This window comes from Pterocles gutturalis, unplaced genomic scaffold (assembly GCF_000699245.1).
Source record: "Pterocles gutturalis isolate BGI_N339 unplaced genomic scaffold, ASM69924v1 scaffold5975, whole genome shotgun sequence".
NCBI lineage: Eukaryota > Metazoa > Chordata > Aves > Pterocliformes > Pteroclidae > Pterocles > Pterocles gutturalis.
The window spans coordinates 35,104-52,712 of record NW_010145680.1 but is presented as its reverse complement, the minus strand read 5'-3'; the positions used below and the strand labels follow the sequence as shown (position 1 = coordinate 52,712).

The 17,609-nt window shown below is 50.4% G+C and overlaps 1 protein-coding gene across 1 annotated transcript in view; it reads left to right on the top strand.

Moving 5' to 3' along the window:
• PPP6R2 (protein phosphatase 6, regulatory subunit 2) overlaps nucleotides 1–17,609 on the top strand; it is a 72,343-nt gene that overhangs the window by 29,251 nt on the left and 25,483 nt on the right. Inside the window, exons 5-11 of the mRNA XM_010085449.1 lie at nucleotides 7,729–7,794; nucleotides 9,259–9,371; nucleotides 12,870–12,983; nucleotides 14,206–14,332; nucleotides 14,790–14,942; nucleotides 15,654–15,857; nucleotides 16,505–16,569. Coding sequence (XP_010083751.1) covers nucleotides 7,729–7,794; nucleotides 9,259–9,371; nucleotides 12,870–12,983; nucleotides 14,206–14,332; nucleotides 14,790–14,942; nucleotides 15,654–15,857; nucleotides 16,505–16,569 — 842 coding nt within the window. The remainder of the gene's footprint in view (nucleotides 1–7,728; nucleotides 7,795–9,258; nucleotides 9,372–12,869; nucleotides 12,984–14,205; nucleotides 14,333–14,789; nucleotides 14,943–15,653; nucleotides 15,858–16,504; nucleotides 16,570–17,609) is intronic.

Genomic DNA, 17,609 nt, shown 5'->3' with positions numbered 1-17,609 from the left:
CAGCAGCCCGTGGGCGGGGGAGATGTCAGTGAAACCATCTCTGGTCTACATTGCATCTTTACAGCCCTGTCTGCTCCCGGTTCTGGACTCTCACAATGGGAAATAGCAGAAGAGTCTTCACCAGAAGCCTCTAAGGAGGCCCTTCCAGCAGGCTTGGCTTTCAGGCACCTACACTTTGATGTCCTTGGACAGAGCTGATGTCCTCCAGACGGGTGACAGCACATTCTCTTTGGTCGGTGTCACTTGACCCCAGAATGTCTCTGCGGATTTGTGAAAGAAATAATACTGACTTTAAGTCCTTTACTTGTTGTGCAGCAGGAAAGCTCAGGCACGGGTAGCTTGAAGCAAGATGAATGGCTTCAAAGAAATCTGTCCCCTTTCTGTGTGATGTTAGTATAAAATCTTACCTGGGAAGGTGTGAGGAGGCACAGCTGCTGTGAGAAGACCCCACATCTGATTTTGCTGGCAAGTACCTGGAGCTTACGTGGAGCAGATCCAGTTATCCTGGATATCAGTTCTGCACTTCGTCTTTTCATGCTTGCCTTAGTGACAAAAAGAGAAATCTGCTTGTCCTGGCTGGACCCATCTCTTCTCCCTGGCAGGGTGCCCCGGCGTGGACCACCGCTTGCCGGTGGCTTCTGCAGAAACCCCTCGAGAGTGCAGTACCTCTGGGGTTGAACTTGTCCCAGTTCTCACCGCTGGTAGCCAGGCTGTTGTGGAGCCTTTTTGTCAGAATCTGCCATGGGCAGTGATCATAGCACAGAAAAAAAAACCCTACTGCACGTTGTCCCACTTTTTTTCTGTTGCTTTCATGGGTAACCAGCGACAAGAATCAGTTCCTGCCGTCTTTACCCTAAAGAAACAGTAGCTCCTGGGGCTAGGTGAGGCTAACGCAGATCTTTCTCTTGTAACAAAACCTGTCCTGCTGCGAGATCAGTCCTTGGCTGAGGAAAGCTTCCTGTGAATACCTGGTGAGGTGCCTGTTGATGGTGTGATCCTTGGAAGATCAGGCAGGCTGCAGAGTCCCTCGTTTGACTGCATCTTAAATAATCCAGCACAAACCTTCTCTTACTGTGGCTGATGAGGAATATCCAAGCCAAAGGCACACTCTTATCAGGTCTGTTTTCAGCAGGTTTTAGAAAATTAAGTTTTGTTGACAACCTAATATAACAGGCTTTAAGTGTTGACCCTGCAAGACTTCAGAAATTCCTTCACGGCATAACACGGGTGGAGCACTCCTGAGAACATCCAGTTGTTTTTGTGGAGCAGGTCCCATTAAAGCAGGTTGCTCAAGGCCTTATCCAGATGAGTTTTCACAGTCTCCAGGAGTGGAGATCTGTCTGGGTCCTCTTCCAGTAATTTGATCACCCTCAAAGTGGAGATTTTTCTTTTTTTTCCCCGACACCTGGTTGGAATTTCCCTTGTTGCATCTTGTGCCTCTTGTCCCATCGCGGCCCCTCTGAGAGGAGCCTGGCTCCATCCTCGCTCCCCAGCAGACCCCAGCAGGCTCTCCCCTTCGCCTTCTCCTCTACGGGCTGAGCAAACCCCACGCTCAGCCTCTCGTTGACCTCCTGTGCTCCAGCCCTGACCATCTCGGGGGTCTCCATGGGACCCGCTGCACGACTGCAGTGTCCATCCTGCACTGGTGAGCCCAGCCTGGCCCCAGCATCTCGATGGGTCTCACTGGTGCGGAATGGAGGGGAGCAATCCCTGCCCTGACCCCTCGGGCCATCGTGGCCTGGGGTGAGGTTTGCTGCAGGGGTACGACGCTGGTCCTGGTGTAACAGGACCACTGAGGGCTCTCTTGGCCTTTCCATGCGGGGCTGACTCCCACCCTGTCCTGCTGCAGGGGGTTACTCCATCCCCCGTGCAGGACTTTGCATTTTGCCTTTCTTGAACTTTGGTGGTTCCTTCCAGGCCATTTCTCCAGCCGGTCTGGGTTCCTCCCCAGCATGGCCTTGCTCATGAATTTGCTACGGGTGCATTTCCCCCATTTCCCAAATTTTTAATTAAAACACTTAGCAATGCTGGTTGCCAGTATTGACTTGGTTTTTTTCCTGGTGATGTCTGCTGTTAGGCCAGCTTGGTCCTTGAGCCCTGTAGCAGGTTATGAGGGAGGGAAGTCGTCGCGGAGGAAGCCAGGAGGTAGTGCCTCAAACGGTCCATCCCGATGTGCAGAAGGAGAAGGTCTGCGTGGGCGAGCAGACTCCAGCCCCAGCTTGTGCACAGACAGAAGGCTCTGAGGTGGTGCAGTGGGGTTGGAGCAGACCAGAGCGTCTGTGAGAAGCTGCCCGAGCAGGCAGGGCCGTTCTTGGGAGGCCCAAAGCTCAGCCGGAGCTGAACCTGGCGAAGGATGTGACGGGCAGCGTGGGGGCTTCTCCAGGGCCTCACCCCTGTGGGGCTGTCACGTGAAGAAGGGGGTTTGCTCAGAGCCCTGACGTTTGACCAGCCTGGCAGTTCCCCAAGAAAATCGAGGCTCTTGCCCCCCATCTGGGGACCCCAGCAGACAGCCCGCTGTGTCAGGGGACGATTGGACTGACCTGTTCAGGGACCACAGTGACAGCGGCACTGAGTCACATCCCTTGCTGCAATCGTTCCGGTGTCTGGAAACTTCTGCAAAGCAAATTTTATTGTATGAGCTATGGATTGGGAGAGTTAAGGTTTAGAGATTGCCGTTGATACTAGATTGACTGCGGGAACCATATCAGTCAGTCTTTAGATGGTGGTAGCCGGCGTAAATTGATTATTTAATGCGCATGAAAAGAGGTTCTTACCCAACGGGTGTCCCTATGGGGGAGAAGACAGGTTCAGCCTGTCAACTGATCCTGAAAGTTACATTGGAGTCTTCCCTTTCTCCCCTCGTCAGTCTATTTTTAAACTATTTCTTTGTGTTTAGGTGGAGCTTGGGTGACTCTAGTCATCCATACCTTTACTGCAGGTTGGTGTAAAATTCTCTCGCTTTGCTCTTAGAGGTCTAGTCAATAAAATAGCACATGCTCAGTGAGCAGGGGTCATGCCTTGGAGGTGGATGACTTTAGGATGGAGGTGTGTTTTGGTATTATAATGACATTATAATGACTAAAGTTCACCTCAGGACAGGATTTCACCACAGTTGTTGGCACAGTATCTGCCATCTTTCTTGTTGGACAGCTGTTACGCGGCTTATCAGCTCACATACCATCGTGTCCCCATCCTTTGATTTTCTTATAACATTATAACTTCTGTTAGGAGATAAACATTACCTTCGAGAAGCGGATGTCCCCCCCAGTCATTTTCCCACAAGGGCCCTGTAGTGACTTGTCGTACACCTGAGATGTCCCTTGGCGGTGGTACCGGTGCCCGCACGGTGTCAGGAGGAAGCAGTGGTCGTCCAAGGTGAGCCTTGGTGGTGTCCCCCTGCACTGGGGGAGCCCGAGGTGCTGGCACACAGCGTGCTTGTGGAAACAGCACATCTGGCTGGTGAGTGGGTTCTTGGTTCCCTGCAGAAGGAGTCTCCAGCCACGCTCATCTGCTGCCGCACTTGCCTTGGTGGGTCTCGGGCTCCGGTGCCTCTGATGACTCCTTGAGGAAGTTCCTCCTCGCCCGTCACCGCCGAGCCATTATCCCTGTTCTGTAAGTGCACATCTGGTGGTGACAGAGCTTTTCTTGTGTTGCCAGCTTCCAGCCACTCCCAACTTCAGAGTCCCCATCCTCTAATTCCTGTGTAGGCTCTGGCTGTTCCTTCTTCCCTGCAAAACTGGGGTCCAGGAAACCTTGACTGTTCTCACCATCTCTTAAAAAAACAACCTGCTGAAATTCTGGTCATCCAGAATGTCAGATGACGTTGTCTTCTCACCTCCGCCCATAACTGCCGTCACCTGGCAGCACAGCGCCTTTATGAGGGTGCATTGCGGTGGGTGACGACCACTTTGTCCACCGAGGAGGAGCCCCAGGCACTCCTGCTGCTGGGACCCAGCTGCCCCTGCCCTCTCTCAGGACCCCCACGTGGGCTGAAGCCTCCCGTGTGCCAGACACCATTGCCCCAGCTGGTGGCGGGGACCGTGCCCTCTTCTATGTCCCTGCCGTGGTTGCACCGATCTTGCAGTCCCACGCAGCTTCGAGCAGCACCTCCGTGTCCCCTCCCATGCCCGCTGCCTCTTTACCTGCCCAGTCCTGGGGTGCCTGGGTGTGATGGTTTGACCCAGGCTGGGAGCCAACTCCACGCAGCCGCTCGCTCACCCTCCCCACCCCCAGAGGTGGGGGAGAGAATTAAAGGGGTGAAGGGAAAAGAGACTCGTGGGCTGAGATAAGAACAGTTTAATAACTAAACTACAATAATACTGAAGTTAATAGTAATGATACTAATATACACAAATATACAAACGAGTGACACACAGTGACCCTGCTCAGCACCCCATGACCAAGGCTCAGCCTGTTCCCAGCCAACGATCCTGGAGCAGGGAGAGTCCTCAGGGAGAGTACTGAAACCACAATCCTGGAATGGAGATGAGAGCCTGAGCATCCCAGACCGAGAGCTGACGGAGGGAGGGAGACGACCCTGGGAGAGGGACCACCCTGAGAGAGCCGACCCGCAAAGAAAGCTGACCCAGAGCAAGAGGTGATCTGGAGCAAAAGGGGTGAGCTTCCGGAGAGCCCTCCCCTCTCCCCTGGCCATGCCGGGCATGGGATGGAACAGCCCATCGGCCAGTTTGGGGCTCAGGCCTAACCTTGAGGTGGAATCCTGGGCTGGTCCCTGGGGCTGTGCTCCCTCCCAGCTCCTCCTGCCCCTGCAGACACGGGCACAGCAGAGACGCTGGAAAGTCCTTGACTGTCCTGGCAGCAGCTGTAAACATCACTGTTATCAGCTTTCTTCTCCGCACAAACCCAAACACAGCCTCTCATTAGCTGCTATGAAGACAATTAACTCTGTCTCAGCTGAAGGCAGGACACTGGCCCCGTTTGCCATATCCCAGTTGTTCCATGGTGCCCGAGCGTCTCGGGTACAGGTGCTGGCCAGCAGCAGTCGGGCAGAAGCCCAGCGCTCCCTGACCCCGAGCCTGGTTTGTTTGCAGGCAGCAAACATCTGCATCCATCCTCCTGCTCGCTGGCCCCGCGTCCCGCAGCCTGCCTGCCGCTCTAGGATCCTTCCCGTTGCACGTACGTGCGAGTTCTCCGGCTGTGAATTCCTCACGAGCGTGTCGTTCGCCAGCGAGAGGGAACACGCTGCTGCGCTGCACGTGGTCAGAGGAGCTGGTGTTTGGGTGTGAAGTTTTTCAGGGAGATGCTGAGGGTCACGCTGTTGTACTTCTGCTGGGCTGGGTGAGTCCTGCAGCGTCCCAGCTTTTGCTGGAGGAGCTGGTGACGGAGTATTCCTTTTCCTGTGGGTGTCAAACTCCATCTCTTTGACAACAGCCTCGAGACAGAGGAGTCGATCTCTTCCAGGTTTACCAGGTGCTTCTTCATTCACCAAATGTTGGTGTTGCTCTTCTGATCTTCACAGATTACCTCAGATGGGTTTTTTGGTGTTTTTTTTTTGCTTTTCAGTTTGGTGTTTTGTTTTGTTTTTTTTAAGTTTCATTTTTTTTCAGTTTCATTCTCTGCATCCCTCAGTTCCCAGGAGCAGTAATTCCTTTGCTCAGACGATCGTGATCAGTCCTCTCCGTGGCCATCCAGCTCCCTCCAGAGCCCGTTATTGTGGCAGTCCAGGCAAAAAGAGCAAACCTTACCCTTGCCTGCTGTGTAACCCCCATTTTTCGTTAATAAAAGCCCGTGGCCTCAGCGGCGTGGGGCTTGGGGGAGAATGCTGCTACGGAATGAAGCTGGAACTCCAGTGGAGGGCTGGGATTGACCTCACTGTGCTCGTAGGGGAAGGAAAATACCTTTAACGTGAGAGGGTTGGTAAATGCGATGGAAAAGGTAAAGCTGCCTCTGCTGCCCCAGAGCGGCAAGCGGGCTGAGATACCCACCGTACCCGCTCTCCGGAGCTTATTGTTGGGATAAAGGAAACCTACAGGTAAAAATGGATGGAAGTGTGGGGTTTTTAATTGGAGTTGTGCAGTTAATCCCATGGGAATACCCGGAGATTGTGGTCAGAGCCTGGGCTCGTCACCGCGGGGCTGTGCGGAGGCGGGGGTGCGACTGGTGATGCCAGAGGAACGTGCGGATAGAGCACGGAGAGAGGGGTGCTCGTAGTGCTGCGGGGACGGCCAGAGGGGAGCAGGGGGGAGCAGCTGGGTTTTACGAGGTGTAAACGAAGGTATGCTCAGGGGTCTGGCTTGGTAAAGTGCCGGTTGGCAGCTACCTGAGCTGTCATCAGGAGAGTGAGCCCTGGGTCGGAAAGGAGGGACGGGGAGATGGGGGACAGTGAGTGGGCACGGGGGGGATGGGCAGGGGCGTTGGGGTGGAATGGAGATGGCGGGAGGGGTGTGCTGTGACAGCAGGGACCAGCTCTGCTCGGACGGGCTGGATAGGTTGGATGCTGGGAAACCAGAAACCAGTGGAAGAACCTGAAGAGATAGGTTGGTAGAGAGGCTGGTGAGGAACAACGGCTGAGGAACCCAGTTCTTTGAACTTTGGGGTAAACTGGGTGTCAGGAGGAAGAAATTAAAGAAACCAGATGTGAAAATATGGTCTTGAATGAAATACTTGGTTTCCCCGCTGGATACTGGGAAGATTTTTGGACAACATCAGTGTTTTTGCAATAATAGGGAATACCAGAGAGGAGACAAAGTCAGATATTTCAGACTTCGTAGGAAAACAGCATGTTTCATGGGAAAAGTCACAACAAATGGTGCTGTGGACTTTTCAGGCAGACGTTCCTCATCCTCAGCATGGCACTGGAGAGGAGGGGAGGAGATCTGCGGGGCGGTTACTGGAGCAAGGCTGGTGGAGAGCCCACATAGGGGTTGTAGTTGAAGTCATGTGAACAGGTAACATAAAAATGAGAGCTGGAGGGGAGAAGATATGCATAGAGCCTTGTAAAGAAGGGGAAGGCAGGAGACTGTTCATTTTCTCCGTGACTCATCCGAAGAGCGATGGAAGATGATATCACTGCAGAAACCTCACAAGTCTTTTTCCTTTTAATTACTGGTTGGTCAGGCGCTTCAAGAGCAACTGAGGATGCATTAGTTTGATGGATTTGACCAATTAACTTGATTGATGTTAGACATCCAGCCTGAATGAAGACCACAGTGGAGATGGCTGGGTGGAAATGAGCCGCTGAGCCTCGCAGGTGAGGCTGGGAGGGAGAGCTGGAAGGTGTCATTTGCAGATCCTCGGTTTGCATGTGGTCAGGAAAGGGAGATGAAGCGGTAGCTCGCACTGAGAAAGGAAGTGGTTTGAAGTTGGGGTAGGCGAGGAGACGAGGTGTAGTCACAGAATTGTTATGACATCTCCAAGTCTGAGAAGTTGTTCAGTGCAAGCAGCAGTAAGGCTGTAAGGCAGGAAGCGGTGGAAGAAGCACACGTTGATAGTTACGCTCGTGCTGCTGCGGGTGAGATAGTGTCTCTGGTTGATCTGGTCCATGATTTCCAAAGGCATTTAGGTTTTTAGTTCCCTGGGCTTCCAGGGTGTACATGCCGATGCAGATTCCAGTCCTTCCCTGTCTGTGCCCAGGGGAGTTGGTTAGGAAACAGGAGAGGGCTTTCCCTTCTGGAAAAACCCCTGTTACGCAAAGCCTCTTGAGATCCTCCTGTTTTGGATTTGGTGATAGCAAACCGGGATTATCTTTTCCCCTTCCTTTCCCTCCAGTGGCTTAATGAAGCAAAGATAATTCAGAGACTCGTGGAGCTGATCCATTCAAGCCAGGACGAGGACGTGAGTATGACAAGACCGAGTTTGGGCTCTGTGGGTGGCGGGTCCAGGAGAATCTCTGTCTCTTCAATGATGCCAAGGTGCCTTATGGCGGGAGATAGTCTGGATGGGTCCTTTGGTTGCCCAGCTCAGTACCAGAATGTTGTGTTGTGTTGTATTTGTGATCCGGTTTTGATTTACTTTACTACCAATTTCTTCATTCATTCTGCATCAGTTCATCTCAGTACCGATGGTCAGTGGTAACGTACGTGGCTTTAATCAGGGCCCTGCTATTTGGAGCGAGCTGTTTAACAAACTTCTTACATTAACCCGGTCATTAGAACTTTCAATTCTTTTTACACAATAATAGGTAGTATTCAGTTATAAAATCTACAAGATGCAATTCTCTAAGCCCATGACAAAGACATGCTGAGTATTACATTTTTTTTCTTTCAATAATTTTCACAAAAGATCTGAGCCAGGAGCTCTAGGTCTGGATTCCAGTTTCCTGCGCTCTCATTTCCCATTTGGGTGTTGGGTGCCATCCCTGATGCTGGGCAGGAAGAACACAAGGCCGCGTGCTGATCTCTCGCTGTCTGCCTTTGGCTTCCCTGGGGATGGGGGCGTTTGGTCCCAGCCCCCGTGAGCACCAGCAGCAAAGGGAACTGGGCGGCACAGGGATCTTCTGGCGCAGTGTTACTGCCAGCAGTAGAATCACAGAATCATGAAGGTTGGGAAAGCCCTCAGGGATCATCAAGTCCAACCGTCACCCCAACCCCACCCAACCCACTAACCCATGTCCCCAAGCACCACATCCACACGGTTCTTGACCCCTCCAGGGATGGTGACCCCACCACTGCCCTGCGTAGCCTGTTCCAATGCCTGAGCACGCTCATCTCATTACAGGAGAAATTGCCCCTTCTGAGAGAAGGAATGGGAGGTTCCATGCTGAGTTGTGTGCCCCCAGCAGTGCTGTCGTATGGGTGAACGCAGATTACAGCGTCAGATCTCACCCGGCCAGCAGCGACAGGCTTGGATCCGTGGCCAGAATGAGAGAATTAATTCATCAAATGACTACTTTAAAGCCTCCTAATACATAGTAATGAAATTATAAAGGGGTTTATGAAGCCATGTATTTTTCTTCATGCAGGGGATCTCCTGAGTAGTGAGAATGACACACTTGTGTTTGAAATATGCAAGTGAACGCAGTCGGTCAGGAAGATAAAAAGAGAATCTTCACTTTGTGAAATCTTTGACCACATTTAATTATTAAGTTCAGGGAGACCTCCTCTTTGATTTTAAAATCTAGTCGTGCTGCTAATAATTCACATCAACATTCTGTTTAACAGATGAGCATAGTAGCATGTCTGAAAAATTCAGATTTTTTGGGTTTCCTTCATTCCCAACTATGTTAAGTTTTCTCTGAGAGCCAGAATGAGCCAAGGTGAGACGCTAGCGCTGAAACCTGCTGTCTGTCCTTGCTTACAGAGGCAATCCAACGCTTCCCAGACCCTGTGTGATATCATCAGATTGAGCAGAGACCAGAGCAATCAGCTCCAGGACATACCTGAGCCTGATCCACTTCTCACAGCACTGGAATCGTAAGTACTCGTCCGAGGACTGGTGCTGCTGATGTTGTCCCTTCTGACAGCTCTCCAGAGACACAAACCGTGCGTGCCAGGCCTCTGCTTCACTCTTGACATCTGTGCCAGCTCTTTGCGTTTAAATCGCAGCATCCCTGCGCCAGCCCTGCGGAGGTTTCGGGGCTGCAGCTCTGTAGGAAGGCGGGAGATGGGGGTGGGTGATCGCTGAAGCTCCCAGCCCAATTCCAGACAGGGCTCGTGGGGGTGGTAAAACGCTCTCAGTGAGTTTGGAGGAAGGTGAACTGCGATGGCAGTGGCTGGGGAAATCCTACAAAGGCAGATCGTCACGTTCCCGTGTTGATGGTGTTGGTTGGTGCTAAGCCTGACTTCAGGCGCGAGGCTTCGGTCGTGCTTGGCCAAACCCTGGCTGTTATCCCCGCTGGGCAGCGTGCCGCACCGCACAGAGGGATTGCAGGTGCTGAAGCTGCTGTTCATCAAAGCGGGGAGGAACACGCTGTGGGAGCAGGCGGGGTTCTCTCTCGTAGCAGCTCGTTGTCACCTTGCGCTTTGGTTTGTACGGGGCACTGTCAGCCCGCCTCCCCGCCTTCGCTGGGGTCTCCTCACACACCCTGTGTCCTCTGGCACGCTGCTTTTGCCTCCCGAGTCAAACATCTGTTGGATGTTTCTTACTTGGTGTGCTGCGTGCACGTGCACAGCCCTCGGTCTGCAGAGGTTGTCTGCCCGCCCGTTGCTGAGTTGTTCGTCTCCGTGTTTTGATTCTCCCAATGTGGCCGAGCCCTGGAAGAAGCCAACCTACAGACTTGAAATGCCTCCCTGGCCCTGCCTGGTCGCTCCAGAAGTTATTCAGTGTATTTGTGGCTGGAGGGTGGGAATTCAGATCTCCCCTCTCTGCAGAGCATCCCCGCGGATGTCAGTACCCCAGAGCCAGGCTCAGCCACAGCAGCCCTGTCACTGCGACCATCAGATCGCTGTGTCCCAGGAGTGCTGCCCGATGCTTTAACATGCCATGCCCTCTCACAATGGGTGGTTTTTAAATCCAGAGGTAACTTCTCTGATATAACAGAGGGAAAAAAAATTATGAGAAGCTCACACATTCAAAGAGTATTTTTATGAGGAGTTGTTTCCCAAATAACGGTAAGTGTGAGCTGTGTGCCAGAAGATGCTGATTGCTCAAGTCTGGTCCGTGCCTTGGTGTGTCTTTGCTCTTTGTAACGCAGTGTTGGACGGCTCGTGGCAGCACGTTTGCCACTTCCTGTGTTTGCTTCAAACCTAGAATCACTTTGTGGAGATTTGACATGAGATTAAAACCCAAAAAAGGTCCTTTCAGGCCTTAATGAGCCATTTTGAGAGCCAGGATGAAGCGAGATGTGCAGTGCATCACACAGCGTCTGCAGCAGGGGCTCCCCGTTCCCCCTGCGCACGGCTTTGGCACCCCAGAGCTTTCCCCCTTCCTCTGCCTTTGCTGTGGTTTTCTCCCGCTCCCGAGCTGTCGGCCCGTGCACAAACACCGGGAGCCCGTGGGTGCGGGTGGAACAGACCGTTGTCCCTGCAGTCGTTATTTTCTTACCGAAGAGCACGACGCTGGATGTTTCCGTGCGGAGCCCCCGCTCTCAGCAGGGCTGTCTGGGTTTGGAGCCCTTGGGAGTCTGGAGCTGACCTCCAGCTGGGTCGTCTCACCGGGGCAGCCCAGGACCCTCCGTGGCTGGGAGGTGGGCTGGGCCCTGGACGATGGGGTATGTTCAGGGTTTTTCAGTAATTTCGGATTTTCTCGGTAGTTTCAGGCTCTCTCGCTGGTTTCGAAGAGGGATGGGGAAAGCTGCTGGGGGGTGCGGAGGGTGGCTGCCCCTGGTCTCCGGGAGAGCCTCTGTGACTCCAGGGGTGCAATGTGAGCGAGTTTCCTTGGTTATACAGAGAACTGGGCAACGCTGCCGGTTGAAGTTTGGCTCGTGCTTTACGCAGATGGTCTCCACCTTCCTCCCCCTCTCCCTTCGCCCTCGCGTCCCTGCTGTTCCCTGCGGATGCGCTTTGCCTGTTTCCAAGCACCTGTAACTCCCAGGAGATAAATACAAGAGTTTCTGCATGAAGTCGCATTCCTAGAAGCCATTGTACCACTTCACTGTTAGAAGAAAAAAATATTTTGAACAAAAGTGGTTTTTTTGCCCCATTTGAAGGTCCCACATCTCATTGCTTTTCTTGGCCAATTTTTGCTGGTCACCTTTTTTGATCTTTGGAGAACTTTTTAAATCCATGAATCACGAATGAGTGATCAGCTCATAGAGCAAGAGGGAGCCGCGGCAGGGTTATGGGATAAATACCCAATCGAGATGTGCCGTAACTGTTGGCTGCGTGCAGCAAAAGTGAATTCGGTTAATCACGCTGAGCTTTTCCTGACGCTGCCTCTGGTGCTTGTGCTGATGGAGTGGATTTAGATGTTACTTATTAAAATAATCTTATCTCATGCATTATTAATGTATTTTACATTTTTATCTCATATTTTACTTATACAGATGTAAATGAGATGTTTTCAATGTTAGAAAATCGTAGAAATTAGCCTGTGAACTTGAGTAATACTGGTTTTAGCCGGCCGTGTGACTTAGGAAGTCAGGAGAGGTGCTTGCTGAGTGCGGGGTTTTGGAGCACCGTCATTAACGTCCGCGTGGGGAGGAAATCCGAACACAGAGGTGGGAGCGAGCCCTGCTGCAGCCGAGGAACGGCGCCAGCCTGAACCTCCTCTTCCTTGTATCCATTGTTTGTTTAACCTGGCAAATAGCAGAGAACGGTGGGCTCTCACTAGTTGTTCTTGAATTCCAAGGCCATGTTTGAGGATCAAAATAATTGATGATAATAATAAATTGATAATAATGCTGGTAAGGACTGTAGTCGTCATTCGTTCTGACTCCAGCAGTCGCCAGCACCTCCACCTGGCCCCAGATCTGTCGGGTTTTGGGAGGCATCTGATCTTGGCTTCAGGGCTCAGAGAGATGATGAACTGATGAGGATATTTCCAGGGGATAAAAGCTGAGACTGCTGCAAGTGTGCCTGGGATTTACAGCTTGCATTTTGGGCTTCTGTTCCCAGGTCCTGGGCGGTGGTGTGCCAGTGTCAGCTTCACTGCTTGTTGTCTTTCTTCTGCAGCTCTGAGGGATAATCTGAGACCCTCAGCTCATAGCTGTGTGTTGTCGTTAATAAATGAAGCTGAGTGAACACTTCAGTTGTCTCCCAGTTTCTCAGAGGTGTATCCTGTTGATAAAGGAGAACAGGTTGGTTTGCAGGCTGGGTGTCTATAGCCAGTGCAGAAGCCTGCTGTAGAACCGTTCTTGTCACACGAGACTGTAGATAGGAACCTCTTTATTCTTTCTTAAAAAACCCAAACCCCAAACCTGCAGCCTTTTTTCCCCAGAAAACCCAGAAGTGGATTTTTTTTTTTGTGATTAGAGCAACTGTCGGATATTTCTAATTCTTACACCGCTAACGTGTGCGTGTGTTGATCAACAGGCAGGAATGTGTGGAGCAGCTCCTGAAGAATATGTTTGATGGAGAGCAGACTGAAAACTGCATCGTGAACGGAACACAGGTTCTTCTGACGTTGCTGGAAACCAGGCGCTCTGGGTAAGCTGGCACTTTCTTCCCTAGCAGGAACCACTGGAGGAACTCCAGGCTAGTTTTTCTGAAGCAAGAAAGGATTTTTTTTTGGGCTGCTGTGAAGTGCGGTGTGGACATGGGTACAAGAAGAGCTGTTTGGGGTTTTTGATGCAGTGGCTGGACCTCGTGGTGTTGTACCAGTTGGCAGCTGGGTCCTTCTGTGGGCTCTGCTGGGTCCCTCGCGTGTTTAGCCAAGTCTCGCCTGGAATACCAGAGATGTGCCAGCATCCGCGTGCAGAGTGGGCGAGGAGCTGGTGCGTCATCGCTGTGATGGTGTGTGTGGCTGTGTGTGGCTGTGTAGGGTTTGTGTTTTGTTTTTTAAAATGATACCCCCCTTTTTATTTCTTTTTATGGAGATAACGGAGAGAAAAGTCAAAAGAGAGTTCTGGGGAGGAAGCGAGATATGGAAAATCTCTATTTCAAAAAAGGAGAAAATAAGGCAGAGTGGAGGAGATAATGGCAGATTAGGAGAGAAGCTGGCATTGGGCACACGAGGTACTAGTCAAAGTCACGTGCAGAGTTCAAACCGAGAAGCTGAGATGCTAATTCTGCTGGGTCTTGTGCCCTGGATCTCTGGAGGTGCAGGGGTTCCCCTCTAGCCCATTCCTGCCCGGCTGGAATTGCATTTCGTTTCTGAAATGAATTTATTCCAATGAATTTATTCCAGTTTATCCTTTCATTCCCATGTGAGGCTCTGCTGTTTGGCAGGGGCTGGTAATACTTGTTGTAACTTACTCCTTGCCAGCAAAAAGGTGTGACGATGAGCCCAGCTCCATGTCTGCTCGGGGTTTTCATCCGTTAGTATATTTATGTACATCCTTCTGAACACTTGTGGGAAGTTTGCAGTTTTTAACAAACGTTTGTAGTTAACTCCTTCTGATGTAATTTACTTTTCAAATGTTTGGGAAGTTTGAAAAATCAGGAGGCACTTCAGTAATTTGTCCGCTGTGCAGACAGCTCATTGTCTGTCTTCCCACTCCTCTCCTTCACTGGTTTGGTGATGGGAATATCATCTGGTAAATGCCAGGCTAATAGGATGCAGTTATGTCCATGGATTCAGTAGCTGGAAATGATTCTTTTTCAAGTTTGTAGGTATTTTTCAGGATAAAACAACCAGCACGGACAGCGTGACTGGAGACCGCTTTAAGATTTTGCCAGATCTCAGCTGTTGTGCTTCTCTTCCCTGCAGAGTGGAAGGACTGATGGACTCATACACTCAGGGATTTGAAAGGTCTTACACTGTCAATAGCAGCATCTTACACGGTATTGAACCGAGGCTGAAGGATTTCCACCAGCTGCTGCTCAGCCCTCCCAAGGTAAGGCGGCTGCAGGCTGGCCTTTCAGGGGTCCCCCTCCTTCCACGAAGGCTGCCTGGGTGTTTTGTGAAAGCACTGTCTGCTGGAACAGGCAAACATCTCTGGAAGAAAATTTCATGCTTAAAGTTTATGATTCAGGTGTTTAGGAAGTAGAAATTTGGAAAGCCATTGTGTTCGAGTAGAGATGGGTTGGGACTGGGGCTTGCGTAGAGATGGGCAGGGGGTGAAGAGAAAGGAGCTGTTCGGTAGCCAATACTTTGGTTTTAGTCTTCAGCTTGGGAAGTAAAAGCCTCACTGTGGCCACACAACACTGTCCTCGGCGGGGGAGGCTGGGCTGGGTTTGCCTGCGGAGAATAGTTCTGAAACGGAGGAGTTATGTTCAGGCAAATCATCGTGCACATGCGCTCGAGGAGATGCTGATCGTCGCCGAGATGCTCATGCTCTGTCTCTCTGATAGAAAACAGCAATCCTAACCACAATCGGTGTCTTGGAGGAGCCGCTGGGGAACGCTCGTCTTCACGGATCTCGTCTGATCGCTGCTCTGCTTCACACAAACACTCCCAGTATTAATCAGGAACTATGCAGACTCAGTACCATGGATTTATTACTTGTGAGTAGTGCGGGGGGACACCGGCCGGGGAGAGGGGGGATCACTCTGAACTGGAACAGTTTTGCTTCCCTTTGTCTCTTCAGTGCATGGTGGTTTGTCTCGTGTGTGCCAGTGTCTAATTATTTTTCTAATCTCCTGAAAGTAGGAACATCCATCCGTGGAGTAGCTTTGGTAATACAAACACAGTTGGGCAGTATTCTGAACTGAACCTCGTGCTTCAGATTTATTGTTGCAGGAGTTTAGCAGCGTGTATGCGGAACAGTCGGGCTGTCGAGAGAGCTCGGGTGCCTTGTGGGTATCAGTTCTCCTGGCACTGAGAGCTCCTCTTTTCTCTGGCTGTGGATGGGGACACGGTCTGAAAACTGCCAATATGACCTGGACAGTCTCAGAAAATTATTTCTGTACTTGGAGGTGATTTAGTTAATATTTTGCTTATGATGAATCCAGCCACAGAAGAGAGAACATTTTTTCTCAGTGTGTCTGTGCTGTGAGCCCTAGCTGCGGACGGGAGGATCTCCAGGGTGCTCGGTTTGTTGGAAAGCAACATCACGGCACATTCAGCTCCAAGTGGGTGCTGAGGCGTGTAAGCAAAGTTGCTTTAGTGGGATTGCTGGTAGAACAGCTGGTTGAGCAGTGTTCTGATGTCATTCGATTGTTAGGAGTGGGAAGATGTACCTAGACTGTGTTCTTTTGTTTCTCATTTTTTCCCAGGACTTATTTTTTAAATACACATGGAATAACTTTTTGCATTTCCAAGTGGAGTTGTCCATAGCAGCTATTCTCTCACACTCTGTGCAAGAGGGAAAAACTACTACTACCAACCTAGAGAGCAAAGAAGAGGTGCTGAATGGAAACGTGGCCTCAGAGAGCGTAGAGGCTCCAGAAACCAATACGGAGAATATCATGGTCACTCATGTAAGTCTGGTCGTGTCACCTGAGCATGGCAGGCTGACTGATGCAGCCTGCGTACGCGTTGACCAGAAAATGGGGTGGCGAGCTGGTCAAGAGCGTGGAGTTTATTTAAGAGTGTCTGGATATTACCTGGTTCTGGCAGTTCTGGATGGAGGTGTATCTGCTTTTGTACATTTGTTTTTAGCGTCCAATTACAAAATAAACATACCACCCATCTCGTTTAATGGGCTTGTGAATCCATTTTAATTTTTTTAGTAAAGATGCATCTAAACATTGGACACAAAAAAATAGCAGCTACCACTAGCTACCGACGTTGTAGCTTCTGCGTTGTGGCCCTAATGCTGAGAACGTTTTGTTGTGTTTGTAAAATGATGAGCTTCACTGCTGCCCACGGGAAGCCCAAAAGCAGGCTGGGGATGGGGGTGTTTGTAGGGATTGCTGCTTTCCCTGGATCCTCTGAGAAAAAAAAAAATTGAGAGAGAAGAAACTTGAGCTCTTGGGAAAGATGAGTGCTGAACTTTAAGTTCTTGTTCAGTAGGAGGGGAGGAATGAACAAAAGTAACTGTAATTCAGTACGGGCTTCCTGAGGCGCGAGTCTGACTTGGGCAAACTTGTGAAATGTTTTCCTGTCTCTTCTTTTTTTCCTCTAGCTGTTCCAGAAGTGCTGCCTGGTGCAGAGGATACTGGATGCCTGGGAAGCCAATGACAAAATACAGTAAGGGGTTTCGGGTTCAAACGCCCTTGTTCTGGGGCTGCGGGTTTAGAACGTTGCCTTGAGATATTCTTTCAATTATTTGGATAATTTACAGTTTAATGGTGGCTAAAATGATTAGGATTTTCACTCTGATTTGGAATTAGGATTGTTTGCATGTTAAAAAACAAATTCACCAAACAGGCATGTAATTGGGAAGGATGGGGTTCTTCACATGTTTGTAACATCTCAGCCCAAACACACAGTATGCTGCTTTCTCAGGGAATTCCATAGCATAGTCACTTTTTCTTTTTTTCTTTTTTTTTTTTTTTTTAATGCATAGTTATGTACTCCCTAGAGTGAGCAACTCTAGGGTAGCTGAGGTGGGCAAACATTTTTTGCCCCACATTTACCCTGTGTGTGATACTCTGACTTTATGAAACACTTGGGTTTCATGCTGATGGCAGTGACTGTAAGAACTAAACAATTAAAAAAAACCTAAAACATGTTAAAGTATTATCTAGACTTCTCCTTCTTTGTCCATCTGAGTGGTTTCGTCCTCCCTCACTATTCTGAGCCCTTTGTGGCTTCCGAGGCTTTGCAGTCCCGCTGTCTTTATTTTAGGCTTACTGTCAGGCTGGAATTAGTGGGTTGGGTTTTGGGTGGGTTAATTAAAAAAAATGCTGTGGTTTTGTTGGTGTTTTTGTTTTTTCCCCTCTTGCAAGTCCTTGGGCTGTTGATAACTTGTTTTGTGCACAGTTCTGTAGGTAACAGAAATATCTGTGGTTGCTGCTGAGGAGTTCTCCTAATTCAGTCAGCTAGGCACTGGAGCTCAGGCGTGTTTCATGCCAGAGAGTTCCAGTCACCACACTGGAAAGAATTTCAATGGCAAGAAAAAAAATACTGGGTTGAGAGAGAGGTGTCTTGGATGGTGTGCGCAGAGCGGTTTGGGTTTCTCTGAAGGTTCTTGTTTGCACGGGGTGAGGGGATGGAGTGAAGCACTGGGAGCCCCAGCGTCAGACTCCAAACTGAGAGCTTGGGAATTATTTCTTAATACTCATGAG